At 45.3% G+C, this 27,891-nt stretch overlaps 1 protein-coding gene across 3 annotated transcripts in view; it reads right to left on the minus strand.

Moving 5' to 3' along the window:
* Nucleotides 1-4,054: 4,054 nt before the first annotated feature.
* The window catches only part of LOC106853713 (vascular endothelial growth factor receptor kdr-like), a 134,207-nt gene continuing 110,370 nt past the window's right edge, over nucleotides 4,055-27,891 (minus strand). For all 3 annotated transcript variants that reach the window (XM_014877140.2, XM_014877139.2, XM_088172974.1), the window contains 6 exons: nucleotides 22,643-22,742; nucleotides 22,001-22,106; nucleotides 20,067-20,191; nucleotides 19,762-19,840; nucleotides 17,214-17,308; nucleotides 4,055-9,312 (listed from right to left, as the gene is read on the minus strand). In XM_014877140.2, the coding sequence (XP_014732626.2) occupies nucleotides 9,108-9,312; nucleotides 17,214-17,308; nucleotides 19,762-19,840; nucleotides 20,067-20,191; nucleotides 22,001-22,106; nucleotides 22,643-22,742 (710 nt within the window). In that variant the 3' untranslated portion in view covers nucleotides 4,055-9,107. The remainder of the gene's footprint in view (nucleotides 9,313-17,213; nucleotides 17,309-19,761; nucleotides 19,841-20,066; nucleotides 20,192-22,000; nucleotides 22,107-22,642; nucleotides 22,743-27,891) is intronic.

Here is a 27,891-nt window from a genome sequence, read left to right on the forward strand (position 1 = left end):
AGTTTTCACTGTAACAGCTATGAGCAGAAAAAAATCGTGGTAAAAGGAGGAACACTCATCGTGTCTGACTCAGACAAGGATCAGTGTATTATTGACAGGTGCTTGGGCCTCTTTCCCCCACATGACATCAGAGAGAAAAATTCCTGCTTTGTCTGCAAAGGAGAAGACTCAGGTTTTTAAAAACTGTCCGTAATGATTTCAGGAATTTCATTTGATTTTGGAGACTTGACTTTCCAGAGGATCATGGCATTGTGAATTTTCTTCCCTGAAAGAGATTTGGGGAAGTGGACAGCTCACAATTAATAGAGTGGACATGAGTAGCTAATGTCTAATATCACTGTTTAGATGTGATAAATGCATCAGTTCTGTCAGGAGAGAGCACTGAGGGCTGTTTGTTAAATGACAAGTGAAGCAGAGGAGCAGGAGGAAAAAGCAAAAGGCACACGAGTGTCTATGAAGCTGTGAGATAAAATTGCCTGGGAGTTTTCACAGAAAAGCCAACTTAGGCTTGTCTTTACACAAGAAGAATGTCATTTGTTTTGTTTCACTTTGCTATGTGAGATCAGTGTTGCTAATCTTTTGTTTGGATGCAGACAAAAAAAGTCGTTAATTATTAGCAGGTTCCATTTTCCAGGATTCCCAGAGCTCTGCTGAGGCTCCAGGTGAGTCACCAACCCCATCTCCAGTGTTTGGAAAGGCCAGGCCTGAGAGGTTTGGGGCTTATCCTGGTGATTTACTGCCTGCCAGGATGAAACAATGACTCAGACCTGGCTGTTGGAATATTCAGCCTGGAAAGGACCTCAAGAGGTCCAAACTTGAGCAGACGTGTCACAGAGAGGATTTAGTCCTTCTCAAGTGCAGGAGTTGTCCTCAGTTAGTGTCATAAGGTTCCTGATGTCACTCTTTAATATTTGAAGGAGTATTTTTGCCTTTGTTTGGATGGGTCAGATCACTCTGAATGAAATCACTGAACTGACTAAAGCACGTGTGGAGCTGCAGTTTGCCCTACAAGTATGCAAAGCCTTAACCCTTAGCATCCTTACCATGGATTCAGCCAAGAGCACCCTGTGGACATCTATTCCTACCCTTTCCTCTGCTGGGTTATAAGGATTACTCATTTTTCACACAGTGCTGTGAGTTCTCACTTCAACCAAAGCTCCTTCTGTGTGCTCACAGGCCTGGGAATGTCTGACACAATAACTCCATCTCTTAATTTCCTCTGTGGTCAGCTCACACTTTGAAGAAAAATCTCTTGCCCCAGAAGGTGAACAGTTTAAGGCTCAGAGGAAATATTTCTTCTTTACTGGGTGTTATTTCTGCTCAGTGAAGAAGAGGCTGGAATCAGCCCCAGGGATTCTGTGTGGATCACATCCTCAGGGTGAGCATCATGAGGGACAAACTCCCAGCAAGAATATGGGAGGCTCTCCTCATTTATTTCATTATCCTGACATCTGGTATTATGACAGCTTCAGTCCTGTTACTTCCTGGGAGCCACAGCCCTCTCTGAAAGGCTCCTTGAGGAAATCTGGAGCAGGAGTATTTAGAAGCCACGTTACTCTGCCCCTGTGGTTGGTGCAGAGGTGGAGTAAAATGCTCACTGCCTGCAGAGAGGAGAGGAGCAGACAGGTCTCACTTGGTACCTCATGGAGGGAGTGAGGTGAACTGACACAGTTATGATTTCCTGGGATTCAGCTCTGGATCCTAAGCCCCTGGAGGAGTTCAGACACAGCAGTTTCTCCTCTTGGAGTTTTAATGAATCTCATTTGTAGGAAGAGCTGCCACTCATCACTCACTGTGCTGGTTATTTCCTGGTCCTTGCAGGGCTTCTTCCACTCTCCACACAGAGCCAGCCCATCCCAGTGCAGCCAGCAGGGGACATTCCCTGTGCCACCACGACCTGGCCATGGAATGTGTGCTGGGAGCCTCTGGAAGCTGTGAGATATTGAAAGGTTCTGACACAACATGATCAGCTACTGCTCATGCCTCAGTGTGTCCAAAGCACTGAAAAGGAACAGCATTTTCTACTCTTCCTAAACCTTTGCACTTTATAAACCCTCTCAAGTTAAGTCTGATTATGGGAGGAAGGAAAAAGGACCTGACTGGAAATCAGCTGGATTCTCTTCTCAGCTTTCTAATGTCAGCACCACCAAATCTGTGTATCTTAATCCTGAATCTTTCTCTTGCTAGTCTCTATTTTCTCCTGGGATTCTTATCACCCAAAGCCACCAAGATCCGATACTTTAGGCTGAGATTTTCTGACCTGGCCTCTCTACGTGCTGCTGCTGTAAAAACAAAAATCTTTTCCATCCCATCCAGCAAAAGCAAGGGATGGAGAAGTTACATCCCCAGGCTGAGACCTACGAGCAAAGCTTCCATTTCTGCATTCCCAACGTTGTCCTTTTCCCCCAAATTCCTTCCTGAGCCTTGCTGTAGTGATGCCTTGGGTTTTAGCTTTTATATTTTTCAGAATCTCTGCTGCTTAGTGTGTAACTCTAAAATTTCATGTTAGGTGTGAGTGAGTTCTGTTAGTGACAAAACAATTCCTTTCTAGCTGGAGAATCAATGACAACTGGTACCCAAAAATCAGAAACAACAGTGAGGGGAAATGGGCTGATACTGATAATTGACCCCAATGTGTAAATGATCCAAAATTTATAAAAGTGTAAAACTTGTGACCAGGATCCTTCTGGGATTTGATTTGGGTGCAGCCCCAGCCGGGCTCTTGCACTGCCCAAGGTGAATCCTTTCAATAAATTCCTATTTAATCCCTTTTGCTGGGTCTAGTCTCTGTTCCAGGTCCCTTCCACAAGTGTAACTCAAGCTGGGTGTGATTAATAATTCACATTTAGTGCTAAAAGCAAATCAGAGTTAATTTTGTATATTTTGCTTGCCCTGTTTAATCGGCCGGTTTCCGCGGGAAGGCGGCTCCCGGTGACTCATGCCTTACATAAGGAACTAAAACATTCTTTCGTTTACAGAGAAGAATGTTCCTGCTCATTATGGGGATGAAAGGAGATTGCTGCATTTCAAATGACATGTATAATTTAGACACTTATTTCTAGGACTGTTTGGAACAGGGAATGAAGAGAAACTAAAATGTTTGAAGTGACTTGAGTGCTTCATAGTTTTTAATGTGACTGGCAAAATACACAGCCTGATAACTTTTAAGGCTGCTAATGGAAGAATGGCTCTGAAACTCTAAGACACTTCTTTTTTTTTGTATTCTAATACCAGTATTTATTTTAAGCCATGAGTAGAAACTGGTATTTGTCACTGTGTTAAAAAAAAACCAACTCATTATTTTTTCTGCTGGTAGTTACCCGCTGTGCCACCAAAGTGGAAAGAGGAATGGGAATGGTATTCCAGAAAAAACAGGCAGCTGGTGAGGAAAATGGCAGCAGGTCTGCTGCATTTGGATGGAGCTGGGAGAATTTTTCCTTTGGCATTCTGAATGTTAAACCTTCACTACCAATGGAGAGCATGGAATATTCTGGATTTCAACGGTGCAGAGTTTGTTCAAAAGAGAATTCAATAATGCATTCGGAAGTATTTGTTTAATGGTGTTCATTTTCGAATATTATGGCAAGCCAAATCCAGCAGAACCTCTGGAATTCTGGGGCTGAGCAGGCCCCAGATGCCCTCGTGTTCTGTAGATTGTCTTTGCAGATTTCTGTCCTCTCACACTTTGGTGACCATGGGCTGTCCTTAGAAGGCAGAATTGTGATTCTCTCTTCTCTCTCAGCCCCTTTTATTGAGATGCTTTAAAAGTAACCAGACACAATGTCTGTGTTCCATGGGCTGTTCTTGGATTGGTGCATTTCTCCACCAAATTGCCCCTTTTTTTCAGAGGTCTGTGGATCTTTTGAGCAAATGCAGTGGGCAGCTCACTCTGAGCAGTGTGGCAGCCTCTGTCCTAACTTTGGAATCCCCTGTAGAAATTTGGATGAGATCTATGCCTTGCAAAAATCTCTCAAAACTGTTGCATTATTTATTTTTATTCTGCTTCAAGGACAACACTTTTCAAACCAAGAGATGACACAAAGGAGCCCTGGGCTGTATAAATATAGAATCTTTTTATTTTTTTGGTTAATAGATACAGTACAATTTTCGACTACATAAGAAAGCGTTGTTTTCAGTGCATACATTCTTCAGACAGACAGGAACATGGCATGGAATTCCTTGGTGGTTTGAACATGGCACTTGGTTTATTTCTGGAAGTCCCAAGTTCCTGGCTTTTCCCAGTTTTCCTTTGTTTATTTCTGTAGGTCCCAAGTTACTCTTTTCCCCCAGTTTTCAGTGGCTGCTTTGACAACTCAAGGTCCAAGGGAAAATGAATTGAGTGCTACCAGGAGAGCAGAACGCTGCTCAGTGCATCCCACTTTGCTCTCCCTCTAACCCTTGTGGTCCCAGCTGACCTGGGCCAGCAAGTTTTCCATTCTTTGTTCACAAAAATGGAAATAACAATGTCAAACAAACCACCCAGTGCTTGGGCTCAACACCTCCACAGTCTCCTGTACACTGCCTGACTCCTGAGAGGGCCAAATCCCAAATTCCTCCCTGAATTTTAGTTAAGATGGTGCTGGTGTCGTGACTTTGGCAAAATTCTTTCTGTTCTTTTGTAAGATGCAGTAAAAACCCAGGAAAATGGATCCCAGCATCTGGCCATTACATTTTCAGGGAGGGAAAAAAAGAATTATTGCTGCCTTTTGTGTTTTTCATTCACTGTATGATATGAAAAAAACCTCTGTGAGTCTGATATTGATCCTGAGCAATTCCTGTGTTCAGGGAAACCAGATAATGCTTATCTTGCTCTGTAGTTTTTGCTTGCAAACAGTTCCTGGTGTGTCCCCTTGGTGCTGGTGGGATTTAGGGCACATCCCCAGAGCTGGGATAGGCCAGATGGAATCTGCCAAGTGAGGCAGGACATGAAGGACCAGTGAGGGGATAAATCATGAGCCAGCCTGGCCAGATCCAGGCTTACATGGCAGTGACATTCCTGCAGTGTACAGGAGAGCAAATCCAGTGAGACAAACACCTGGATAGTCTGGGATACTCCTGGCATTTGCCAAGCAGGTGAGTGGAGCAGGGATTGTGCCAAGCACAGCAGCTGAGGTGTGCAGGAGCCCTGAGTGTGATCACTGCAGCAGTCAGGGGTTTGTTTGACACCATTACTCAGATTTTGAGTTTTATCTGACTTCCTTGATATCCCAAGCAGATACCTGGGATACATCTTTCTGGGGATCCCCTTCTTGTGGGGATAACTTGGGAGAACCTTACAGAAACCTCATTGTTTGAGGAAAGGACTCTGGGAAGGATCAGATTCACACAGTCACCAGCCTTCATTTTGCTCCAGACACAAATATTGAAAAATCAGTAGATTAAAAAGCTTCTCCCATTCAGGGAAGGACACAAAGAGACTTCCTGGCAAACTAATACAAACTAGTTTTCCTTGGCTATATATTGAGGATTTAATGTGAAAATCTCACTTTAGATTGTCTAGTTCAGCCTCTGCAAGCACAGGATAAACAGCAGTGAAATGATCCTACACCTGATCTTATGGAAAAGGCAGAGCAAAGCAATCCAAAGAGACTGGGAGAGCAAATTACAAGAAACAGATGAAAAGTAGAGAAAAGAGGAGATTGTTACAACCACCAGCCTGAACAAGAAGATGCAGGTGAAGGCACTTGGACACCTGAGTGGGAGGTGATTGTTGGAGAAGAGACAACACAATTCCATGGAGAACTCTGAGCTCCTTTGCCCTGATTCTCTGGGCTTCCAGAAGCACAGAACCAGAAGGAGTGAGCACCATCAAAGGAAACAAAGGTACATGTTAGTACAGATCCCACTGAGCTCAGGTTAGAGAAAGCAGCTGGCAGACAGGAGTCGAGTAAGAATCCCTGAGAAGTCTGAAAAAATAATAAACATCACATCATTTAAGCAATTTACTCCTTCTGATCCTCTAGCCAGTCCACCAGGCTTCAATAAAAACCCAGCCAGTGGAAATCCCTCACCTTTAACACAAGCTGCACGTGGTGATGCTTCCAGGAATGAGATAAACCTGCCAAATCCCTCCAGATTCCTGTTTCCTAACTGAAACGAAATAACGTGGAGAAGAAGAGAGAGGCAGAGACACTCCCAGCCAAGAGAGCTGCTGTGCCATGGCACTGCTGGGGCACTGTAAACTGGAGCCTGGCCTGCAAGCATTAGTGAAATGTTTAGTACAATACTTAACTCTGTTACATCTGGGTATTTCTTTCCCCTTGGACTAAAATGTTACAAATTTTACCATATAAATGAATGACTATATTTGTTGCTACAGAGTACATTATATACATCATTGGAAGAAGAGAACAATAATTAAATTAAGGGAGGTGAGAGAAGGACAAACAAAATATTAGTACATAAAATAGAATATGTTCAATAATACTTTTCAGGCAATACTTTTGCTTGTTACATTTACTATAAGGAGGATAAAATCTTTCACTCATTAACATTGAAAACAGCTGCCCAAACATCCATCAGTCCCTTCCATTGCTGGATCTGCTCACGACGTTCTCGATTTGCCACTGCAGAGGAGCCCTCAGTTCTGGGGCTGTCAGTGCATCCAGGGGTTGAAACATCTGGAGCACAGCAGCCTGTGCCCTGTTTCACCACCTCAGGGGGCACAGAAAGGCTGATGGTTGTAACTGAGAGCCAGAAGGGCTCTGGCTCCCCACAGTCTGCTGGGCTCCACTCCCCAAAGGCTCTCCTGTGCTTCTCTCTGCTCTTGGAGAAGCCCCTGCAGCTCATCCTTCAGAGAAGGGGAGGCCAGTGCTCAGTTCACCCATTCTTCCTCAAAACACAGAGCACACGTGCAGCCTTTGTTCCTACATTTCAAAGTTCCTAAGTGAAGGTTTTTCCATGCTGTTTTCTCACCCTCCAGCTCAAGGTGCAGTAACAAAAATCTCCAGCTGAGCCATCAAGAGCAGCGCCACACACACTGTCTGCACCTTCTTTTCCTTTGCTTCACCAATAATTTATTTCCACAAGAACTGATTGATGACTTGATCAGAGCTATAGATAGCTAATAGTGTTGGATGAAAAACCAATCCAACGAGCTTCCTGGGGCTCATCAGAATTCTTTCCCAGTAGTTTCTTCTCTTCTATGACCAGCTCTACTTAATACATAGGTACTAAAATACAAAGCAGTGCAAAATGACCATAAAGCAACTAGAGCCCACACCTTTCTAGCAGGTGCACTACGAGCAGGGGGCTGTGGAGGGACTGCAGGTGATTAATAAGAGACTCTGAAGTCAAGGAGAAGAAGGAGTGCAGTTCCCCAGAGCCCATCCTTCAGATGCTTGAGAGTTCACAGTTAACGTGGTGTGGGGTTTGGAGATTTGTTTTCCCCTTTGATAATACCTGAGGCTTGTTTGTGATTCCTTCAGCGTAGCCCACTGCAAGCACTCATGCAGAAAACTTCCTTTGCTGCTGCCAGGGTGTGCAGCTGTCTTTGCCAAGGTAACATCATCGTTTTGCAAGGCTTGGATTTCATCCCCCTCTAGTCTGAATCATGAAGAAAAATTCTTTTTCTGCTGAAGAAGTCAAATCAAAGGAAGAAAAGGAAAGGGTTGTGCAGAGCTGGGAGGAAGTGCACAGGGAGCCATTTATGGATCAGTTTGTAACTCAGGAGGTTACAGCCCTCGCTGTTAGTCAACATCTCGCTCATCCTGGTTTTTTCTCCTTGCAACCTGGAGACCTTTCCCTTCCTAAATATTAAAGTCAACTCTGATTGTTACAGAGCACGTGAAAGGCTAAGGATTATTTACTGATTTGTGAGGCTGCTGTGATGATGCACAGGGCACACGGGGCACCTGGGCACACCTGTGACAGTCCCTGCCACACTCAGCTCTGGGGCAGGGCCAAACCCACTGTGAATGTCTCACATTCGACAATTTGGGATCCTTTCAGTCCTGCTGCAACAAAAGCTTTGAATTACCCTGAACCCAGGAAGGGCTTTGCCTGTGATACCAGTATTTACCTTGGCAAGACAGTCAGAGATAAACCTGTGTCACATGGGCTTAACAGGGAGAGAAACCCCAGGGTCAGACCCTTGGGCATCCGCCACAGAATCCAGAGGAAATGCATTTTTTTTTTTGTTTTGTGTGTTGTTTCAGTAAATAGCCTGTGTGCAGAAAGGAAACATAAAAATGCTGCTGCCCTGCTGGTGCCTCAAGGGTGTGTGTGAGTTTTTGTGTCACTCTCGTGCTGGTAATGAGAGTTTTCTGCACATTCACACAAATGTCTGTGTGTGTGAGCTGGGAAATTCGGGTTGAGACGGTTCTTACTTGAGGCAGTGATTTTGCCTTGCAGACCATTACAGATGCATCTCCAGCAAGGCTCCCTATTGCATGTCTGCAGAATAAACTGCTGTTTGAACAAGGGGAAAGCCCAGGGCATCACATTTAAGCACACCGTGTGCCCTGCTGGCTCGAAAGAGCAGGCACACGAGCACTACCAGCTTGCTCTGGGCTATGCCATCTTTAGGAGTATATCCTCTGGGCAAGGGAAATTATTAAATCCAAATTGCAACCAAAACACCTTGGATTGCAAAATATTTCAGAAATATCTCCGGGAGGTGAAATCCCAAGGTAGGAAGGGTGTTTCAATTTCAGCTTTTCTCCAAGTCCAAAACATTCGTCTGCTCTTTTCAACAGAGCCCTTCCAGCACTGGCCTAACCAATCCCTGCAGGATGTGTCAGGGCCAGCACCTTGAATGTGGTGTTCCCAGCCAGCTTGGCATGACCCTCCTGGAGTGAAATGGGAGTGCAGGAACCTGGCAGTGCCAATGAGCAGCCCCAGGCAGGGGAAGGAGTGGCAGCAGCTCAGGGTTACAGCTCTGCCAGGACTCTGGCAGACAGAATGTTATTAATTCACTGCACATCTTGCAATAGGCCTTAAAGAGTAGAGAGAAGATGCTCTTAAATTGTTTCTAATCACATCTGAGATGTGCCAGAAGAAACAAGTGAAGCATTATCCCAGCAGAATTCCCTTCTGTCGGGCCCAGGCTCCCTGGGGACACAGGAGAAGCTGGCAGGGCTGAGTGCAGCCAGTGCTGGGGACGCTGCTTACACTGGGGGGGCCGAGTAGTGGATGACAGAGTTGTAATCTGGAGGGGGGCTGTGGCATTCCAGGTTGGGATCCATGGGGAGCAGGACAGAGTCCTCCAGGGGGAAGTCCATGGTGTCCTCTTCCACCTGCACTGCTGGCTGGTACTTGACAGTCTCGTGGTCAGACAGGATGGATTCCTTGCTCCTGCTGACAGCTCTCCTCCTGTTGGGAACAAACATCGGGATTTACCCACCCTGGCTCCGTAATTAATGGTCAAAATTATTTCTTTAAGAAGCAAATATATAAAAATATCAATTTACCTCCATCAATTTCCCTCTGTGGCACCCTGTAAGGCAGTGATATTTTGCTGACTGGATGAGGGAGCTGAGATAGGTGTTTTAGATAACTCTGTGTTTCCAAAGTAGATTTAGGAGTAATTCCTGCTCTGCTGCCCTGTCCTTTCAGCTCACCACATTTCAGTGCACTACAGACCTCTTACTTGTAAAGACACCTGTCCTGTACACACAGTAATATCCTTCCTCATTGTTCTGACACAGGTCAGTAAAAATTTGACTTTTCTGAAAGCAGAACTGAAGGCTATGACTTTTCTTGAAGCATAAATAAGGGATGAAATACTGAATAATCTCTGACAGACTCTAATTTAAACCGATCCTGAAAGCGAGAGCGTGTGTTGAACATGCTCAGGCAGTGCAGGGCAAAATCCCTTTTATATTCCCCAGCCCTTAAACATTCCCGACCCGGGGACTGGTCAAGGGCAGTGCTTTGCAGCATTCCAGCTGCTTTTGTCTCCTGTGTTCCCTTGTTCCAGGTGATGGAGGGTGGGACAGAGCAAATTCCATCACGTGGAGCAGCCTCAGGGTTAAAAGCAGGAGAACCCTGAGAAGATTTGTATCACAAGGGGACCTCGAGGAACAGCAAGGGTTGTGGAGAACTCAAAAGGTTCTTTTTGTCATAAGCTGCCTTAAAAATAACGTTCTGTCAACCTTGGTTTCTGAGCAATTAATTGCAGGAAGCCTGGATAATTGAGGGGTTCTCAAAAGGATTCCAGTGTGAGAGTGGCTTTTGAGCTGCTGAACTTTGCTCAGGACCCTTTAACTGCAGCTCTTGGGAAGGAGCCTCAGTCCCAGACTCATCCCAGCACTGCCCAAATCTCAGCTCAGAACGACTTGAATGTGCCTGGGAGAATTAAAAGTCAGGCAGTGCCCAAGCACTTCGTGTGTGGACTTCATATGTGTTTAAAGTAGCATCAAGTTACATTTTAATGACCCTAAACCAAATCTGAATAGTCAACAGTTCATCAAATAATTGTGGAATTCATTGCATTCATTTTATTCTCACTTCTGCACCCCAGCAGCTGCTCACAGGGGTGCTTTAGGAAGAAAGCAGAGCCAGTTCCTGGTCCAGTTTTGGGAACAAACCAACAGCCAGGAGCCAGACACAGCAACTGGAGGGAGGGCAGCAAAAGCCATGAATAGGAAAATAGCAGATCCAGGTCAGGAACAGTGTGTGTGATGGTTTTGGGGTGGTGCAGCAGAGAGAGCAGCATGGATGGACACACAGAGCTCCTTTCAGCTGGAAAGGGTAAATCTGCCCTGCTGGGGCTTTACAAGTTGTGCTTTCTTGCCTCTGAATCTGGAACCTGTCAAGAGCCTCAGGTTTCCCACAAGCTGCAGATATTGATTGCCACTGGCTGACAGAACTAGTGTCAGCATATTAAAATAAATAAATAAATTCACATTTTTGCTGGTTCTGGAAGGATCCCAGGTGTTCAGAGCACCGGCTGGAGTGGAGCACTGGTTTGTGCTCAGTGCACAGCCCCAGGAACAGCCTGGAGGCTCCACCTGTGAATTACCCACCGTGCAGCTCTCTGCTGTGGGGAATGTGTGCTGATGTTCTGCACATCTGTCATGAGGCTCTCGTGCAGCCAAATTCGGACACGACACACATCTGCAGCTCTGATCAGCTGCAGTGGGACACGGGCTGGTTAATTCAGGGTCTGATTTCACGGGCTGCTTTTCCACAGCAGGTTTGCATCTCCAGCTTTGGGAAGTGAGCCTGAGCTGTAAGAGCCAGCCCCCCACGTCTGGTATGTCTGGAGTGAGCTTGGGTTCTATGATTGCTGCAGAGTTTATAGAACAAAGCTGCTGTTGCTGTGCTTTCAGACCTGCACAAGGCATTGAAACCAAACCTGTGGAGTGGCAGAGCAGAAATTCTAAAATAAAGAGTAACCCTGAGAACTTCAACAAAAACTGCAGCACCCTCTGCTTTCACAACTAAGTTTTTCCTCATTGTCCAGAGACAAACATGAGTGGAAACTCCTGATGTATCCTACAGATTTGGCAGCTGTCCATCCTCTACACACACAGTTTGTCTGCAGATAAACGGCCCTGACATGAGCAATGCAACCACAACTTTGCCTCACTGTTTATTTATGGAATTCTCTTCTTGTTGCTCAGTTCCATTGGCTCGTGTCAGACAATTCCATGGATGCTCTGCCTTGCAATTTGCCAGGTATTAAAGTTGTCACTGGGGACAGGGAGAAGCTTGAGAGCATCTGTTTCATTTGTTTATTGTATAAGTATTTGTATTTTATTGGATAAGTATTTTATTGTAAAGGTATTTTATTGTAAAGGTATTTGTTTAATTTAACCCCCAGCCTGCAGATCTCTTGAGTTATTAGGGTTTGGTTTGGCCACACAACAGGAGATTTTCAACACCCTGTAGACTCCCAGCAAATGTTCCTGCTGGGCTCCTGACCCACAGGGGCAGGAATTGGAATACACAGGATTGAAATGGATTGGATATCTGGGAATAACTCTGCCTGGTGCTGAAATCAGGCTGGGCTTTGGAGGACTCCTAAATGCTGCCATCTCCTCTCTGCTCCAAAGACAGAAAGCTGATGAGTTATGTCAGAAGGAAGTCGTGTCACTTGTTATCTAATGGCAGACCAAAATGCAATTAACTTCCAATACTACTCCTTTCATCTAAAAGCATTTCCTAATTAAAGCTCTCTGTGGGGCTTTGCATTTTTCCCTTTCATGCTGCTGGCACTGGCACTGGTGCCTGCTGTGCATGTGCAGCTGCTGCTCCTGGGGATGAGGCTGCTCATCCCTTTTCCATCTGTGCTTGGCATCTCAGACCTGCCCCAGCCCCTCGGAGCTCAGCCTTGCCTGGGTGTGTGTTTGGGGCTCCAGGGGACACCAACACCCCCTTTATGGCCTGGGCCACTTTATTCCCTGTGTAAATCTCCTCCCTGAGCCCCCAGCAAACACTCTCTGACTGGAGGCTGCTTGGTTGTGATTTATCACATAATTGTGCAGCTCCAGAAGTCACCAGTGGTTATGAAATGAGCTAATTTAATTAAAAGCTGGCCATTCCTTGGTTCTCCTGGGCTGGCACTGCCCTGCCCACGAGGTCTTTCCTCACTGCTCTGCCTCTGCCTCACCCCTCAGTGCTGTGGGAGCCCCTCAGAGATGCTCACTTTGGATAAATCTGCTGCAGGCTGGAATGTCCCAGCCCAGGCTGCCCTGTCAGTGCTCCCACCATGGCCCAGCACTGAGGATCAGGCTGGGAACAGCACAACACTCAGCTGGAATTCAGCTCACTGCCCACTGACCCAAACTTGTCACAAATTGCAGTGACCGCCCTGAGAACTCATTTGTCCTTGCACAAGGTGACCTGTCTGGGGGCACAGCCTGAGTATTAAATAATTTTCCACAAACTTTTTAGACTTCTGAAGGCACCAGAGTTGTTTAGAAGATACCACAGAGGATAATCCTGCAGTAGCTTGAAGGCCTGAGTGACCTACTGGGACTTTTCCTTCCTACTGTACAAAGCAGAGATTTTGGAGGTAGAAAAATACTGAAATCATCAAAGAGCTGGGAAACCATTAGTGGAGCTGTTTATTTTATGTGAGAGGGAGCCAGTTTCTGTTCATCTAAATGTTGGGGTCAATGACTTGAAGAGGACTGTGGAGAAAGAAGGATGGCTGCAGGAAAACCACCCTGAGCAGGGAGGGATTCCAGCCCCAAGTGCAGCAGCTCCCACTGCTCTGCAATAAGAAACCCAAGTATTTTGCTCTCAGCAGGAAAAACGAATGGACTTTTCTGTCCATGTAGGAAACCTGGCCATGTTCAGAAGCTGTGTTCAGGGAAAGATGAGAAATTGGGCTGATTGCTGCCAAGTAGAGCAGTTTGTCTCATGACTACATCTCCTAATAACGTGTAGGAGCTTCAGGGCTTTGTAGGAGCTTTCAAAGGTGTTTAATGAGGCTCAGAGTAAGAGTGGTTATTTTTTAATTTTAATTTTACTGCAATTAAAGGAATAAAAGGGTTATTTTTTCCTTCTGGTAGCTATGACTGATTCACAGTTTGCTTTAATACATTTTCAACTGAGTGCTGTGCAGGAGGAATTTCATCCTGGTTTCCCCTCTGGCAGCACCAGTGCATCAACATTCTGCTGGCAAGGAGAACTCGAGGAGTTGGGCTCAGGAATTCATTGTTTGGAAGCACTTTTAAACACAAAGTGCAGGTAATAAAGTTTTCCCAGGCCAAAGCCACCCTCGTGTCCCCTCACACGTGTGGCCAAGCTGCTCAGCTGTCCCTGTCCAAAAGCAGTGGGATGGAAAACACTGCAGTCAAATCCCCAGCCCCTCACAATTCCCCTTCCAGTCCTTGCTACTGTAAGCACAGTGCATAATCCTTGAACAAAAAATGGTTTACATAACTCCTGAGCAGCTACTCATTCCAAGTTCTACTTTGGAGAGCTCAGGTCAGGTAACAGTGCAAGGTGCTGCATGGCATAACAATAAATGTATTTATTATTTCTGAGCTCCATTCTGCACTGGAGCAGAATGTTTCCATGCCTCGTTTCTCTGAGAAGGTGAGAAAGGATTCCAGCCCAATCCTGGCTGTTTTTTGTTGTGTTCTTTGTGTTTGGACATGAATGCCTGCTGTTCCTGAGCAAAATCCATCATTTCAGTATTCCTGCCTTGCCTTGGGCCCAGCTTGTTTTGGCAAAGGCAGAGCCCTCGGTGATGGGATGTGGATGCAGAATGCAGAGCCCAGAGTGCATCAGCTGAGCCTCAGCTGATCTCCTGGGCCTGGGCCAGAACCTGATCAGGGATCTCTGAGCACCAGAGGATAATTGGGTTTGGGGGGAGAAGGGGAAGAGCTGGGGGAGGACAACTGAGCAGATACCAAACCTTTTGTCATCTTAAACAAGAACTTGATTGTAGAGTCTCTGGGAGGATTTTAAAGCAGTGCTTGGCAGTAGCCTGATAATATTATGAGATGGAACCTGACAGCAGAGTCATCCCATCATGAAATCCCTCTGTGCTCCCTGTGCTTCCCTGAGTGCTGATCCCAGTGCTGTTAGCCCAGACAATCTTTCCATCTCTCACTGCAGCAGCATAAAATACTCAGAACTTTGCTGCTCTATTTTAGCAGCAGGAAAAGCTCAGACCTGGTTAGTCCAGCCTAACAGTGAACCCAGGCCCAGAGTATCAGATTCATCCCCACTAAACTCTTGACACTGACACTCCATGGTGTGTGCTGTTGGCAAATTTTAAACTCAACAGAGGAATGAATGCAGCATAAATAAACAGTGAGATTTTGGCAAAAATAATAAATGCAGCCACCCTGGTTTAGAAAACATGCTAAGCCTTTGAACAGTTTTGTTTTAGAAAAGAAAGACTTTGAAAAGGATCCAGGGTAAATGTTTTTGATAGAGAGAGAGATACACAATTAACAAGGGTGACTTTATCTCCCCTGTTAAACCCACACTCCTTTCTGACCTCTCTAGATTATTCCACAGGCTTTGGAGCCTTGTTTGTCCACTTATCGGTGCAGGAGCACCCAGGGGTGTCCTGTCCTCAAGCCAGAGTTAAGTTAAAGCTCTTTGTGCCAGTGAGGGTCTGCAAGATTAAAAAAAAAAAAAAGGCAGCTGACAAAAAAGCTTTCTCAGCTGGACCTGAGACACCCAGGGAAGGATGTGGCCAGGGCAAGGCACACCTCTGTGGGTGTGTGGGACACAGGAGAGACAGCACAGCTCACTGCAGGCTCTGCTGGTCTGCTCAGGAACCTTGTGCTGGGTGGAATCCCCGTGCAAAGGTTGGGTGGGTGATGGGGTCAGGCAGGGATTCACTGCCCCCACGGAGCCTCACATCCACTCCCAGTGGCCCTGGTAGCAGTTCAGGTGGTTTTCCTGGAAATCTCTGAAGAACAGGCTGTTATGGAATTTGTTGTGTTTCTACATCTGGCTGGATGTTGACTTTTCAGACCTTGAGGAGAAACCCTAGAAGGGGCAGAGAGGAAACCTCCCCCTGCCAACTCTTTATCCAAACAGGAGAAATGCAACAGGGAAAAGCTGTCAGGGGTGAGTGACAGAAATCCTCAAGAGGGATAAATCCCACCAGGGAGGCTGCTGTGTGTGTGTGGATTTGTGTCAATGTGACATCATGCAGGAGAGAGGTGAATCAGCCCGGGTAAAGCATCACAGCAATGACATTTGAGCTCCTGTTTTTAGACCTGGTGCCATTTGGTCTCCATAGCAATGGATTGTGCTGGCAGGGATGCTCTGGGTGTGTGCAGGGGATAAAAACATGGAAATGGATCAGGATCTCTGCTAATCCCACCTGATCCAGCCCTGGGACACTGCTACAGGGAAAATACTGCTGGGCAACAACATTCCTGAGGCCACATCCCATCCAGTACAACCCATAGCATCCTACTGCTCCTCTTAGTGTTGTCCACCTTTCCTAATGAAATCTTCTCTCTTTTCCTCTTTTTCTTCCTTTTCCTCCTCTTTTTCTCCCTTTTCCTTCTTCTCCCTTTTCCTCCTCTCCTTCTCCCTTTTCCTCTTTGTCTCCCTTTTCCTCTTCTCCTCCTCCGTTTTCCTCCTCTCCTTCTCCGTTTTCCTCCTCTCCTTCTCCCTTTTCCTCCTTTCCAGCCTTCAAACATCAGGGAATTGATGCTTCTAAGGCATCAAACAAGGCAAGCCCTTTCCATCTGCTTTTCTTTCTGAGTGAGAGTCATTCCCTCCAAAAGTGCCACACTCTGTCCATGCCCTTTCCTGGGAACTCTCCCAGAATATCCAGAAATGCTTCTTCTCATCCCTCAGTTGTCTTTAATGCACAAAAGGGGTGACTTGGTGTAGAACAAGCAACTGCTCTGGTGGGAAAAGTCATGGAGTTCCTCAGTACAGAGAAAACTCAAACAAATCTCAGTAGATTTCAGAGAAAACTTCAGGCAAGTAGTAATTAACTTAATTAACTGAATAGACAAGGAATTCATTGCTACATAATAATTTTTTTTTAATATTTTGGGGCAGCTATTCTTTGAAATTCTACATGTTGACATTTGAATCAGTAAAATGGGTTACTGTTGTTAGGAAGGTGAAGTTTTTCACTACTGGGTCACCTCTGCCTGTGTGGTTGTTACTGAAATGCAAAGAACTGTGAGCAAAAAGCTCAAAATCTGCTTTTACTCTTCTGTATTGTACTTTGAGAGGATAAACACACACCAAACCCTGTTTGTAACCAGGTGTGAACAACACAACCCAGGGATCATGGAGGTGGTGGGATTTAAGGAATTCTTTGCAGCTCTGTCTCAGAGTGTTGATAAAGTAAATGCAGCAATCAGGGCTCCTGTAAAGGCACTGCTTTGCTCTTTACTATGCACAAGCATTTTCAGTTTACTCACATCCCATGAGCTGCAAAGATGCCACTCCTTCTGTCTGAGTTAAATATACACACTGGTATAATTACAAATGTCAGCTTTTGGATTAATGAATCAAGTTCTTCAAACTTTGCTCCATCACTACAGGAGAGCACTGGGGAGGCAGTGAGCAAACAGCTAAATTAGACCTCTATATTCTCATTTTTCCTCCTATCATTTCCCATTTGCAGAATCTGCTGCCCCTTGATGTTAAAACACATTACCAAGGTTTTCTGTTTATGGGGCTGAAATTCAGGGTTCATCTCCTCTAAGCTTGCCTGGATATCCAGAGGTTTCCTTTTGGCAGCAGAAACAAAACTGCAGGTTCCAAAATCGTTTCTCTGAAAGGAAGAACTGTCTGAAAAAGAAATTCCCCAGAGTACTCACGCCAGAGCCATGATCCCATAGGGCCAGGAACGGATTTCCAACCTCTTGGGGCTTTTTATCTCATCTGAGGTCAGCACCATCCCACTGTCAGACTCCTGAGGAGCAAAGGGAAAGGAACATCAGGGATCTGGAACCTGGGACTGCTGTGGGAGCCACCAATCCTTCAGGATATTCTTTTATCAAGGCCTGTGTTATCAATTTTTATCCAAGTGTTCCCAATAATGCTGCTCTGGAGCCTGGGAACGTTTCCCTTGTTTTTATGACATTAAAGTTTTTGATCTGCATTTCCAAAGAAAACCCTTAAAATGAACGAATCAAAAAATAATTTGACATTTTCAAATTTAAAAGTGATATTAAGCATGACAGATGGGCACCATGTAGTAGGATAGCTGAGATATGAATAGACTGAGATTCATAAAGAATATATCCAATAATTCTGGCTGGGCTCCTCTGAGGAAAAGCTCCTTAAATACCCACTGGAAACACACAATTAGAAACACTGGGATTTGAAGGAAGTGGAAATTCAGAAGCATTTTGTACATTCAAGTGTTTTGTAAAGATAGATGGCCCTGGCCTTTGTGGATTTTTTATGAGTTGTCCAACAAAACTGTCTTGATTAAAACTGGGGTTGTGATTCTGCTGCACTTAAAGCTGAGTCTCGAGGCTGCAGTTAAACTTTGTGCTAAGTTGATACAAGTACAGACATCACAGTCCTCATTTCAAGTAATTCCATAATATTAAATGCTCTGGACATTTCTTTGCATTTGAAATATTTTGTGATGCTGGAAAGTTGCACATCTGTGCATTTGTCAGTAATCAAGATATAAAAATAATCTCATCAAGCAATAAATAACAAGGAAAAGCCTTTTTATACACACTCTGGTCATCTATCAGTTGTTAATAAGATCAGTTTCTAAGCAATGTTATAAAGTGAAATCCTGAATTAAGGAGGTCTGTCAAGCCCTCAGTAAAACCCAGCTTGTCTCTGGATTTTATCTTGGCTGTTTCCCCTTCACACACGTGGTCTAGGAACAGTTTATCTGGGGGCTGCTCTGCGTTTTGCTTACACCTCTCTGCTAAAAGAATCTCCAGAGATTGCAGATAATTGCACAATGGCAGGAAGGTGTGGTGGAGCACTCAGAGCTCCAGGCAGCTCTTTGAAATAATGACCTAATGATTATTCAGGGTTGATAATTAAGAAAACTTCAATAACCAAAGTACAATTACTTTGCCCAAAAGCTGATCACACACTGATTTAAAAGATCCTTGTTGAAACATCACGTTTATTTCTGATCTCTTGATGGATTATCACCCTTTTTGGAAACTTTTCCCCCCTCGTGCAAAGGCTTATTTGAAAATGCCACGATCAGGGAGCTCTTAGGCAGGTAATGCTCCTGCAGGCAGCAATAATCTCTGGAGACTGCACTGATCTAGCAAATGTCTTTGTGTGATTCACAGGGACAGATTTTATCCTGCAAGAGGGAAGATGCAGGACCCAGGGAAGTTTCTAAGCCTTCTAATCCCTGAGATGCACGGGTAAAGAGGCAGAAATTCCATCTGGGAAAACAGAAAGCAATAATGGGCCTCAGTTTGTGCTCAGCACAGGACAAATGAGAAATAGGCTGTGTTTGTCAAGGACATGAAATATTTCCAGGACAAGCTGGAGATTTGAGCCTTCCCAAGGGAGGAATGGCTCTGCCCAAGAGGAGTCTCTGCTGGAGATTTCCCTCTGCTCCTCCTGTGTCCTCAGGAGGATTCCTGAGGGATCCAGGCTTGCTCCCCAAACTTGGATCCACCTGGAGCGTTTGTGCATTGCACAGGTCCCTCCTTAGGGACACAGAAGGTGGCATTGAGGCAGCAGGTGGGGACAGCACATGGAGCTGCAGGACCTCTGAGGGAATTCAGGAGTTGTTCTTGGGGATTTTTTAAAATAAGAAAATCTAACCCATAACTTCAGAGGAAGCCGACAAGCAGAACCCTCATTCTGTAACAAAAGAAGTCTTTGTTTTCCCCTGGAGGGAAAATTCGACCCTTTAACACTCTCCCACCCTGCAATGGCATTAAACTGGCAATAAATACATTCACTTGGTGAGGAAAAGCTAGGGTTAAAGCTCTTTGTGTGAATCAAGACCAGGATCTTGAATCTTGTTCTTGTCCACCAGAACTGAACACCTTCACCCCCACCAAGTGACTGGCTGTCTTGGCCAGCCAGAATGTGTTCTGGACACATTTCCCTCAAAGAGCTGCATTTCAACAAGCTGCCACTTCCTTGTGGTAGAAAAACATCTTGAAATATGGAATATAAAGCCCTTAGCCTGATCAAAGCCAGGGCAATCACATGTGAGCTTCTCTTTAAATCATTTGTTACGAGAAATGCAGGTCCCTGTTTGTTGTCACACAGCCCTGGGTGTGAGATGCCAGAGCCAGATCTGCCTGATTTAAAGTTCTCTCCTACCAAACAGATCCCAAAAGCTCCATTGAGCATTTCTGGTGCTGGTGACGAGTGATCTGTGAGCCTGCTGGGGAAGGATGCAGTCACCTCTCTTACCTCATGCATCACTTTCTCCTTTTCCACTGGCACCTCATCAAATGTCTTCACACTCAGGGGTCTCTTCTTGCTGTTGTTACTGAAAGCAGGAAATTGGAGGGGTCAGCAGCAATCCCAGGCAGATGCTGCACCAGTTACATCCTCACACAGCCCAGTTTCCTGGACCACTTCTCTTTTGTCACCTCTTGTATCTAATAACCAACCCCCTGGCAAATGTGTCTGATTCTTTCACCAGCCGTACTAAGGGAGGACAGCAGACAGTGAAAAGTTTCTTTCCCCCCCAAACCTGTGTCTGCTTTTCTCACCCAGTTTCCACTGCACTCCAGCGATTCACTCCACTGTTCAAGTTTTCTTCCACGGGGCAGGTTTTGGGGTTGGATTCTCCATCTGGACACAAGGTGATGTTCAGTGGGATGTAGTCTTTGCCATCCTGTGAAATTAATAACAGAAAAGAGCACAAAGCTGGCAAAGTTCATTTTGTGCTGCATCTCAGATGTGAGAGGATTTTCTATCCTACAGAGCTTTGATGAGAAAGGACCCAATTGTGTTTTAACTCAACTGTGCTGTTTGTTCAAGGTGATTATCATGTTCCTCACACCCTGGGGAAGGTATGGAAGTTGGAATGCACACTTGATCCAGGAATTACTGTGCAGGAGGCTCTGTGAGGAAACAGGGAACCCTGTGATGATGGGCTGGGATATTCCAGTCCTGGTCAGGAGCAATGGCCCAGGTACAGAATGCCTGGTTTTGTTCAACTTCAGGAGCTTGGGAAGAGCCAGGCCTTAAAATGGGAGCCTGAAAGGATTTAATTTCTTGTCCTTCCCGGGAATTGCTGCTGCACTGGTAATGAGCTTTGCATTGTCATTACCCCCCTGCAGCAATCCTCAGGAATGACTCTGCCTTCAGCTCCTGAAACTATTTGTCCAAATTTCCTGGTGCTTCTTTTTGTTTTTAATTTTGAGAAGCAGTTAAGTGCCCTATTCCCTTATCATGATTTTTATGTCTCCTCAATTTACTTTGGTTATGGAATCAAACTCACAAGCTCTTCATATTGCAGACTGGGCCCTCTTCAACTCAGCTCCACTAAATTTGTTTACAAACAGGAAGGAGCTGGAGAAGAGTGTTTGATTTCTTCTTCAATTAAATTGACAATTGCATAACAGATCCGGTTGCTTTTACTGCAGAAGAAAACAACTGGATTAACTATTATGAAATTAATCCTGATGTACCTGACTTTCTGTGCTTTAAGCTGCATAATTGTAAAGCTCCCAGGAGCACTGGTGAACATAAACTTGGAAATGAGAGACAAAGTTCAAGAGGTGGAGAAAATCAGAAGTAAAGTTAACATTTGAGTAGTTAACATTGTCTTTACTCATCCCAGCAGGCATTTTCCTAGTGAGCTGTGCTAGGAGGTGAAATCTCATATTGAAATCTCATACTGACTGAAGTGAAATCTCATATTGGTGTTAGATAACCTTCACCTCTGCTCAGGCACACGTGTGTGTGTCTGTGGGGGTGTGAGCTGGGCTTTGCACCACTCATGAGTGGTTTGTCATCAATCTCTGTTTTCCCTCAAAGCCAGGATTAATGGAAACACAATTGAGGTGATTCTTGTGTTTGGATATTTATTATATCTTATCAGAAATTGCACAAAGTGTGACAGCACCTCCAGCTCCTTGCTAGAAGTGGGGAAATGGCTCCAGCTGAGCCTGCTTCGAGGCTTTTTAAAGCTAAACAAACGAATAGAAGTTTAACACCTCCATTATTTATCCTTTTGACCCAATAATAGATTCCCACCACCCTTAGACTGACATTGACTGACCAACCAAAGGTCACTGCCTGAGTTCTCTGAAGAAGACAGAAGAAGAAGAAGATGAACAAAGAAAAAGACACCACCCCAAATTCTCCATCTTGTCCCATATCCACCACTATTCTGTAAAAACCTCAAATTTAAAACCCATCACCCAGTGAAAATACACACACCTGACCCACTGCACAGTGGTGATTCCTAACTCATTATTCAGATTTCCTAACTCATTATTCAGATTTACTAACTCATTATTCACATTTCCTAACTCATTATTCAGATTTACTAACTCATTATTCACATTTCCAAGCCTTCCCCAAGGTTCCAGCTCCAGAGCAGTGTTTTCCAGGGGTTCTGTGCCTGGAAGCACAGAAAGCTCACAGACTGCACATTTCTGGGATCCCCCATGCAGACGTGCATTTCCTGCAGTACCTGCTGCACGTTGGCCTGCAGGAGATCCCCCAGGCGCTCCACGAGCTCGGTGAACGTCGGCCTCTCCGTGGGGACCCCGTGCCAGCAGTCCAGCATTGTCTGGTAGCTGGAGGGAAAAAAACAAACCAAGGATTAGGAATGGGAAAGGCTGGCAGCTTTTCTTCCAAACTGTTTCATTCCACACCTGCTCGGTTTGGTCAGTTTTTGGATTAAGGGGTCCAAATCAGATCTCCAGATGCTGAAACTGTGGTTTTGTTTCCACGTGGGATGTTTTTTGTTTCCATATCCCTGCCTCAGCTGAGCCTGCAGGATGTTGGTTTTCACCTGACTTAGAGTCTGGCTGCTGGGCCCTGCTGATACTGCTGAAATAAATCCTGGTTATGGGTACTGGGTCACAGGATGTGAAGTCTGAGCTCCATGAGCTGCAGCTGACATGGGGCATCAGATCATCTTCTTGTAGGCAAAGGTGAGGCTGACCTGGGCTGTCCTTAGCATTATTCTGTGCTGCCAGACACCCAAAATCTACTCAGTCACAGCTTTACTGCAAATAAAACACCCAGCTGTGGTCTCCTCCCCTTCCCCACTCAAACAAAATCTCTCTTGTGAGAGGAATCAGCTCCCAGCACAGCCAGCAGCTCTTACACTTCAGGAGTGGAATATTCTGGAGATCTCATGCGTGTCCCTTCCTTGAGGCGCCGGCAGAAATCCTCATCGATCTGCACTCCAGGGTATGGAGAGGCACCTGGGGGGAAACCAGAGGCTGTTGGGATGGACAGGATGTGACAGCAAGGTCTCACAGATGTGTGTGTGTAACAGAAAGATCTTGGAATGTAGAATCTGAAGAAGGACTAGAAGTGAAAGCAAGTTTTGATACAGAAGAAAAGAATTGCTGAGCCAGGTTTGTTGGATAACTAGAAAGCAAAGGCTGTGTTAGTATGTGAGTTGGAAGGGGTTTTTATTGCTCAGAGCAAAGGATAAATCCACCTCAAACAAAAGATGTTTTTACCAAGCAAAAAGATTTCACAGACAAACAAGAACGCCAATGTTGCAAGTAGAGAAAAGATCTCAGAATTTTCCTCTGCAAGAAAACTGAAAAACAACTTTTAGCTTAAACTGTAACAGATTAACTTTTTGTGATTGGAGAATAGTAACAGGAATATGTAATGTTAGTGGTTATGATAGGCTACAGGTAATAGTAAAGGCATTGATTGGTTGTTATGTATTAAAAGAAAAGTTTATAATGCATTGTAACCAGAACTGGAGTGGCTTCAGACAATCCTACAGCTGAGGTGACAGGGCTGGGCTCTGTCACCCACAATCCCTGAATTTCTGAATCCTCTGGATACAATAAACAGCATTTTAAATAATAAATAAATTGCTGTATCCTCTGGATACAACAAACAGCATTTTAAAGAGCCAGTCTGGAATCACACATCCCTCACTTTGGCTGTTACAAGAGGGTTTCAGGATGGCACAATCCCTGTGTCCAACCCAGGGAATTGGAGATCTCTGCTGAGCATTCCAGGTTACCCAGTCTGGCAGGAACAGGAGCTCAGGTGAATGAGTTGCAGTCACTCACAATCTACATTTTCTGTTGCAGACTCTCTCTGTCTCTTCAGAGATTTCAATCACTCTGTCTCCTCTGCATTTGTGATACAGTCAGGACCAAGCAACTTTAATTCCAAGGTAAAACAGGGCAGAGGAGAAATAAACTTGATTAGTTTAAGACTTTAAATATCTCTTGGTCAGTGGTAGAAAAGTTCCAGCTCATTCCATGGCTTACTTGGTGCTTTCCAAACTGTTACCCTGCCAGGAAATTCCTGCTCATCCTCCAGTGCCTTAGACCCCCTGTGAGTGCAGAGGGGGCTGTGGCCACCTGGATCCTGCCAAGGGCCACGAGAACCTTGGTTCAGCCCCATGGGTGGAATTACTCCTCTGCTGGTTCACCAACAACTGGATATGCATTATCCTACAGTGAAAACCCCCTTGGCAGTGGGAGCTGTTCCTTCCAGCATTTCAGCCTTGTTTTCTTTCCTGACTGTGTGTCCAGTGCTCTTCACCCCGAGTGCCACTCAGGTGTTGGCTGAAGCCTGGCAGGACAGCTGGAATTGCTTTGCAGAGGTTGGATGCTGGGAAGGGCTGGGGGCTTTGTGTTAACTCCCACAAAAGTTTGGGAGAGTGCTCTGGCATCTGAGTAATCCAGAGCTCACAGGTGAAATTCAGGAGGTGTGAAGTTTGAAATGTTACTGAACCTACTGTGGATAAAACAAAAAGATTTGTAACTTCCCTCCCTGCCTTCCCCCAAAGCAAAGGCTTCCTGTGCAGCACAACCCTCGTCTTGAACATTTTGGCATCCCAGAGGCTGGATAATGAATTTGGAAACAATTTAATCAAGTTTTAACACAGGAGATTGAATGGAATCTGTATCCAGCCCTCGAGGAATCTGTGTATGATTTACTGTCTCTAACATTCCTGCATATTTCCTGCAATTTTTTCCCCATTTGGAAACACCATCATGTGCTGTGCACTTGGGGGCACAACAAGAACAGCAGAAATCTTTTGGATAAAGCACTGAAGAAAGGGCAGAAATGTGACTGCTTCCAGAATTATCCTGCTGTGTGAACCTGTCTGCTCAGTGGGCAGAACCTGCACAGGGGAGTTGAGATCCCAGCACTGCCTGAGAAGGAATCTCAGCTCCAATGGGCTCCCAGGACATTCACAGCCCACTTCTGAATTCCCTGGATGTGCCATACCAGAGCACAGGACTGACAGTGTTTCCTGCAGTTATGTAAGCTGGAGATAAGGCAGCACCATCATTTCTTCTTTATACCCAGATTTTCCTTCCCAGTCTTGCCTTTGGCCTGTCATTATGCTCAGAATAACCTGGGAATTCACTGCTCAGCTCATGGATGGAGAATTCCACTTGCTCTCACAATCTGAGGTCTCTCTCTTTGGTTACATCACAGATCAAATCAACTGCAAGATTTTGGTGAGAGCAAACACAGGGAAGGCAAAGGATAACAGTGACAGGACAAGGAGTAAGGGGACAAAGGGAAAGAAGGGACATTGAGGCTAAATATCAGGATGAAATATTTCACTGGGGGGTGCTGAGGCCCTCAGGTTGCCCAGAGGAGCTGAGGATGCCCCAACCCTGGCAGAGTTGTAAACCAGGTTGGATAAAGCCTTGAGCAACCTGGTTTAGCAGGAATTGTCCAGCCCATGGCAGGAGGGGTTGGGACTAGATCATCTTGAAGATCCATTCCAACCCCTGAACATTCTGTGAATCTATGATTAATTTTTGACTCCAGGATCTTTTAGAGTTTATATTTTGGCCAGTGCTGGCCTCCTACCAGCTGGAGGCAGCTCAGATCATAAGAGCAGGGAGCTCTCCCTTTCCCACTTCCCCTCAGCACTGTCTTTATCTGGACTATGGGATAAATCTGATAACTTGGATTTGGGATGCTGAGACAGCTTGGGAGGAATGTAGGCTGGAACATATGGTGTAAGGCCTACACAGGATGTTTTCCTCAGGGGAAATCTCCTTCAAAATGCTCAAAGATGTGGCATGCATTGGATATGGGAGCCCTCTTTTGATCTTGGTTTTATTTTAGTGGGATAATGAGATGCTGATGTTACTACCAGGCACTGCTTGTTTACATAATTATCTCTGATTGCTTTTGGAACAGTGCACATTGAAATTCCAGGAGACACCGACATTCTGTACCATTAGTGATTTCAGGATGTGTTAAACACTGCTGGCACTACCTGACACGAGGTGTGCTGACCCCATTTGAATAATTTAAAGCTCATTGCAAACTCAGCCTCGGATGGAAATTAATATTCCCCCAAGTCCTGATTTCCCTGTGTATCACCAAAGCAGATCCAGGCAGAGCCTTTCTGCAGGCAGCCTATTGTCCTTCACTCAGCTTCTGACCCTGCAAGGACACAAACTGCACTCTGCATTCTCCTAATCAGTATTTCCCCCTTTTTAGAGGGTGCTCAGTCTGTGGGACCCAGCGAGAACAGCAGCTGTAAATGGGAGCCAAAACACACCCTGTGGCAACGACAAATAACTTCCATCCCGTGGCTCTCAATGATGTGTAAAACTTTTATATGACAGAATTCAATCAGTGACACAAATCCTTAATTAAATATTTATCGTTTGAGCTGCAGATGTGAGCAGTGCCAAACCACAGGCATGCCTGGATGAGCTGGATGAAAAACCCTCTCAGAGAAAATGACTGGTTTTGAGCCTGTGCCACCAACTGAAAAAGAAGTTTGTGATCTCCATCCCAGCCAGGGCAGAGGCTGCTGCACGGGTGGCAGCCCCTGCAGCCATTTGGGAGATTCCAAATTCAGAAGGGGACAGTGCCAAGAAAGGGGCTAAAGGAACCCAGATAAAGTGTTTTTTTTAACAAATAGATTAAAATAGAGGTGAATTTCACTGACTGGATTTTAATTTGGATTAGTGTTCAGTGTGAAAGGCCATCTGTTAAATTCTGTCAGGACTTTTGGGAGTGATACAAAGTTTGTTCCCTCAGTGCCCCTTGGATTCATCAGCATTCCACTCCTTTGGCTCCCAGTGGAGAGCCTGTGCCCTGAGTGTGTCTCTAGATGCTGATGCTAAAGCATCTTCCTGAATAATCTGATAAAACCAGGCCACTCCTGGTGCTTCTGGAGCTTTGCCTTTCTGTGCTCTTTCTGAAGCTGCAGCAGGTGATGCTGTTACAGAGCCATGGAGGACTCACCCCAAAACAACAACCCCCAAATAAACAGGGCTGAGCCCCAGGGAAAGCAGGAGCTGCCACTTGTTTCATTTCAACCACTTGAGTGTGAATTTTCTGCTTGGTGTGCAGACATGGAGCAGGGAAAAGTCCAAATCAAAGACTTGGACTGGGAGCAGTTATGATTTTGCAGCCAGCCCTAAGTAAAGATTAGGATAGAAGCAGCTCCAGACTTTGCATTTGCACTTGGCATCTTGAGCCCAATCATTAATTTCAACTGATCCATGAACTAAAGATAGAAGGAGATTAGAGTTTGCTTTAAAATCCAGCAGCTTAAGTTGACAATGCTTCTTGTTTTCTTTTGTCTGCAAATGCTGATTAAAAAGCCAGAGCTGACATTCCTAAATTCCCTCGGGAAAACAAATCTTGCCACTCTGCAAGGAGGATCTGAGAGCAGCACAGCCCAAGTGTCTGTAGGGCTGCTTGTCTGAGTTTCACAGCTTTATCTGCTGGACAGTAACCAGAGCTCAGCTGAGATTTCTAACAGCACCCTGGGATGAAATCTCGACTACATAAAGAACATCATTATTATTCTTTTAGAAATCTTGTGGCTTGCAAATGGTGCAGCCACAAGAGCCCATGTTCTACCCTTGATCTGCTGCCAGAAGGGTTTAGGCTGAGTCCAGCACTGGCCCTTGCACCAACACAACAGCAGCTGCTGCCAGGAGATTTTTCTTACCTAGAAAATCTTAGTTTTTGTGGGGTGGATGATCAAGATGGGGTAAGTGTGGGCTAGTGTTCCATGGGTGCCCACAGCAGGGTGACTCTGCAGCCCTGGAGTTCCCTCAATGGTTTGGCAGTAAATTCTTCATTGCTCTCCAAGAAATCTCCCACTTCTCCCCAGCAGCAGAAACTTGCATTTTATCTCTGGGCTCTGTTGCTTTCAGTGGGTACGAATGTTATGTCCAGGATTTTTGATTTTTTATCTCCCTCCCCAGTGTTTTCATGTCCTTTGTCAGGTGGAGTTCTCATTGAAATTTGCTTTATTTTACACCTGATCTGCGCTGTGCACTTGTCCTCAGTGAAACAGAAGCACTGCCCCACATGATCACCTTTTGTTAAAAGCTTTTCTTAGCTAAGCAGCCAGAAATTAAGGGGGGAAAAAAA

Source organism: Sturnus vulgaris, chromosome 14 (assembly GCF_052056855.1).
Source record: "Sturnus vulgaris isolate bStuVul1 chromosome 14, bStuVul1.hap1, whole genome shotgun sequence".
NCBI lineage: Eukaryota > Metazoa > Chordata > Aves > Passeriformes > Sturnidae > Sturnus > Sturnus vulgaris.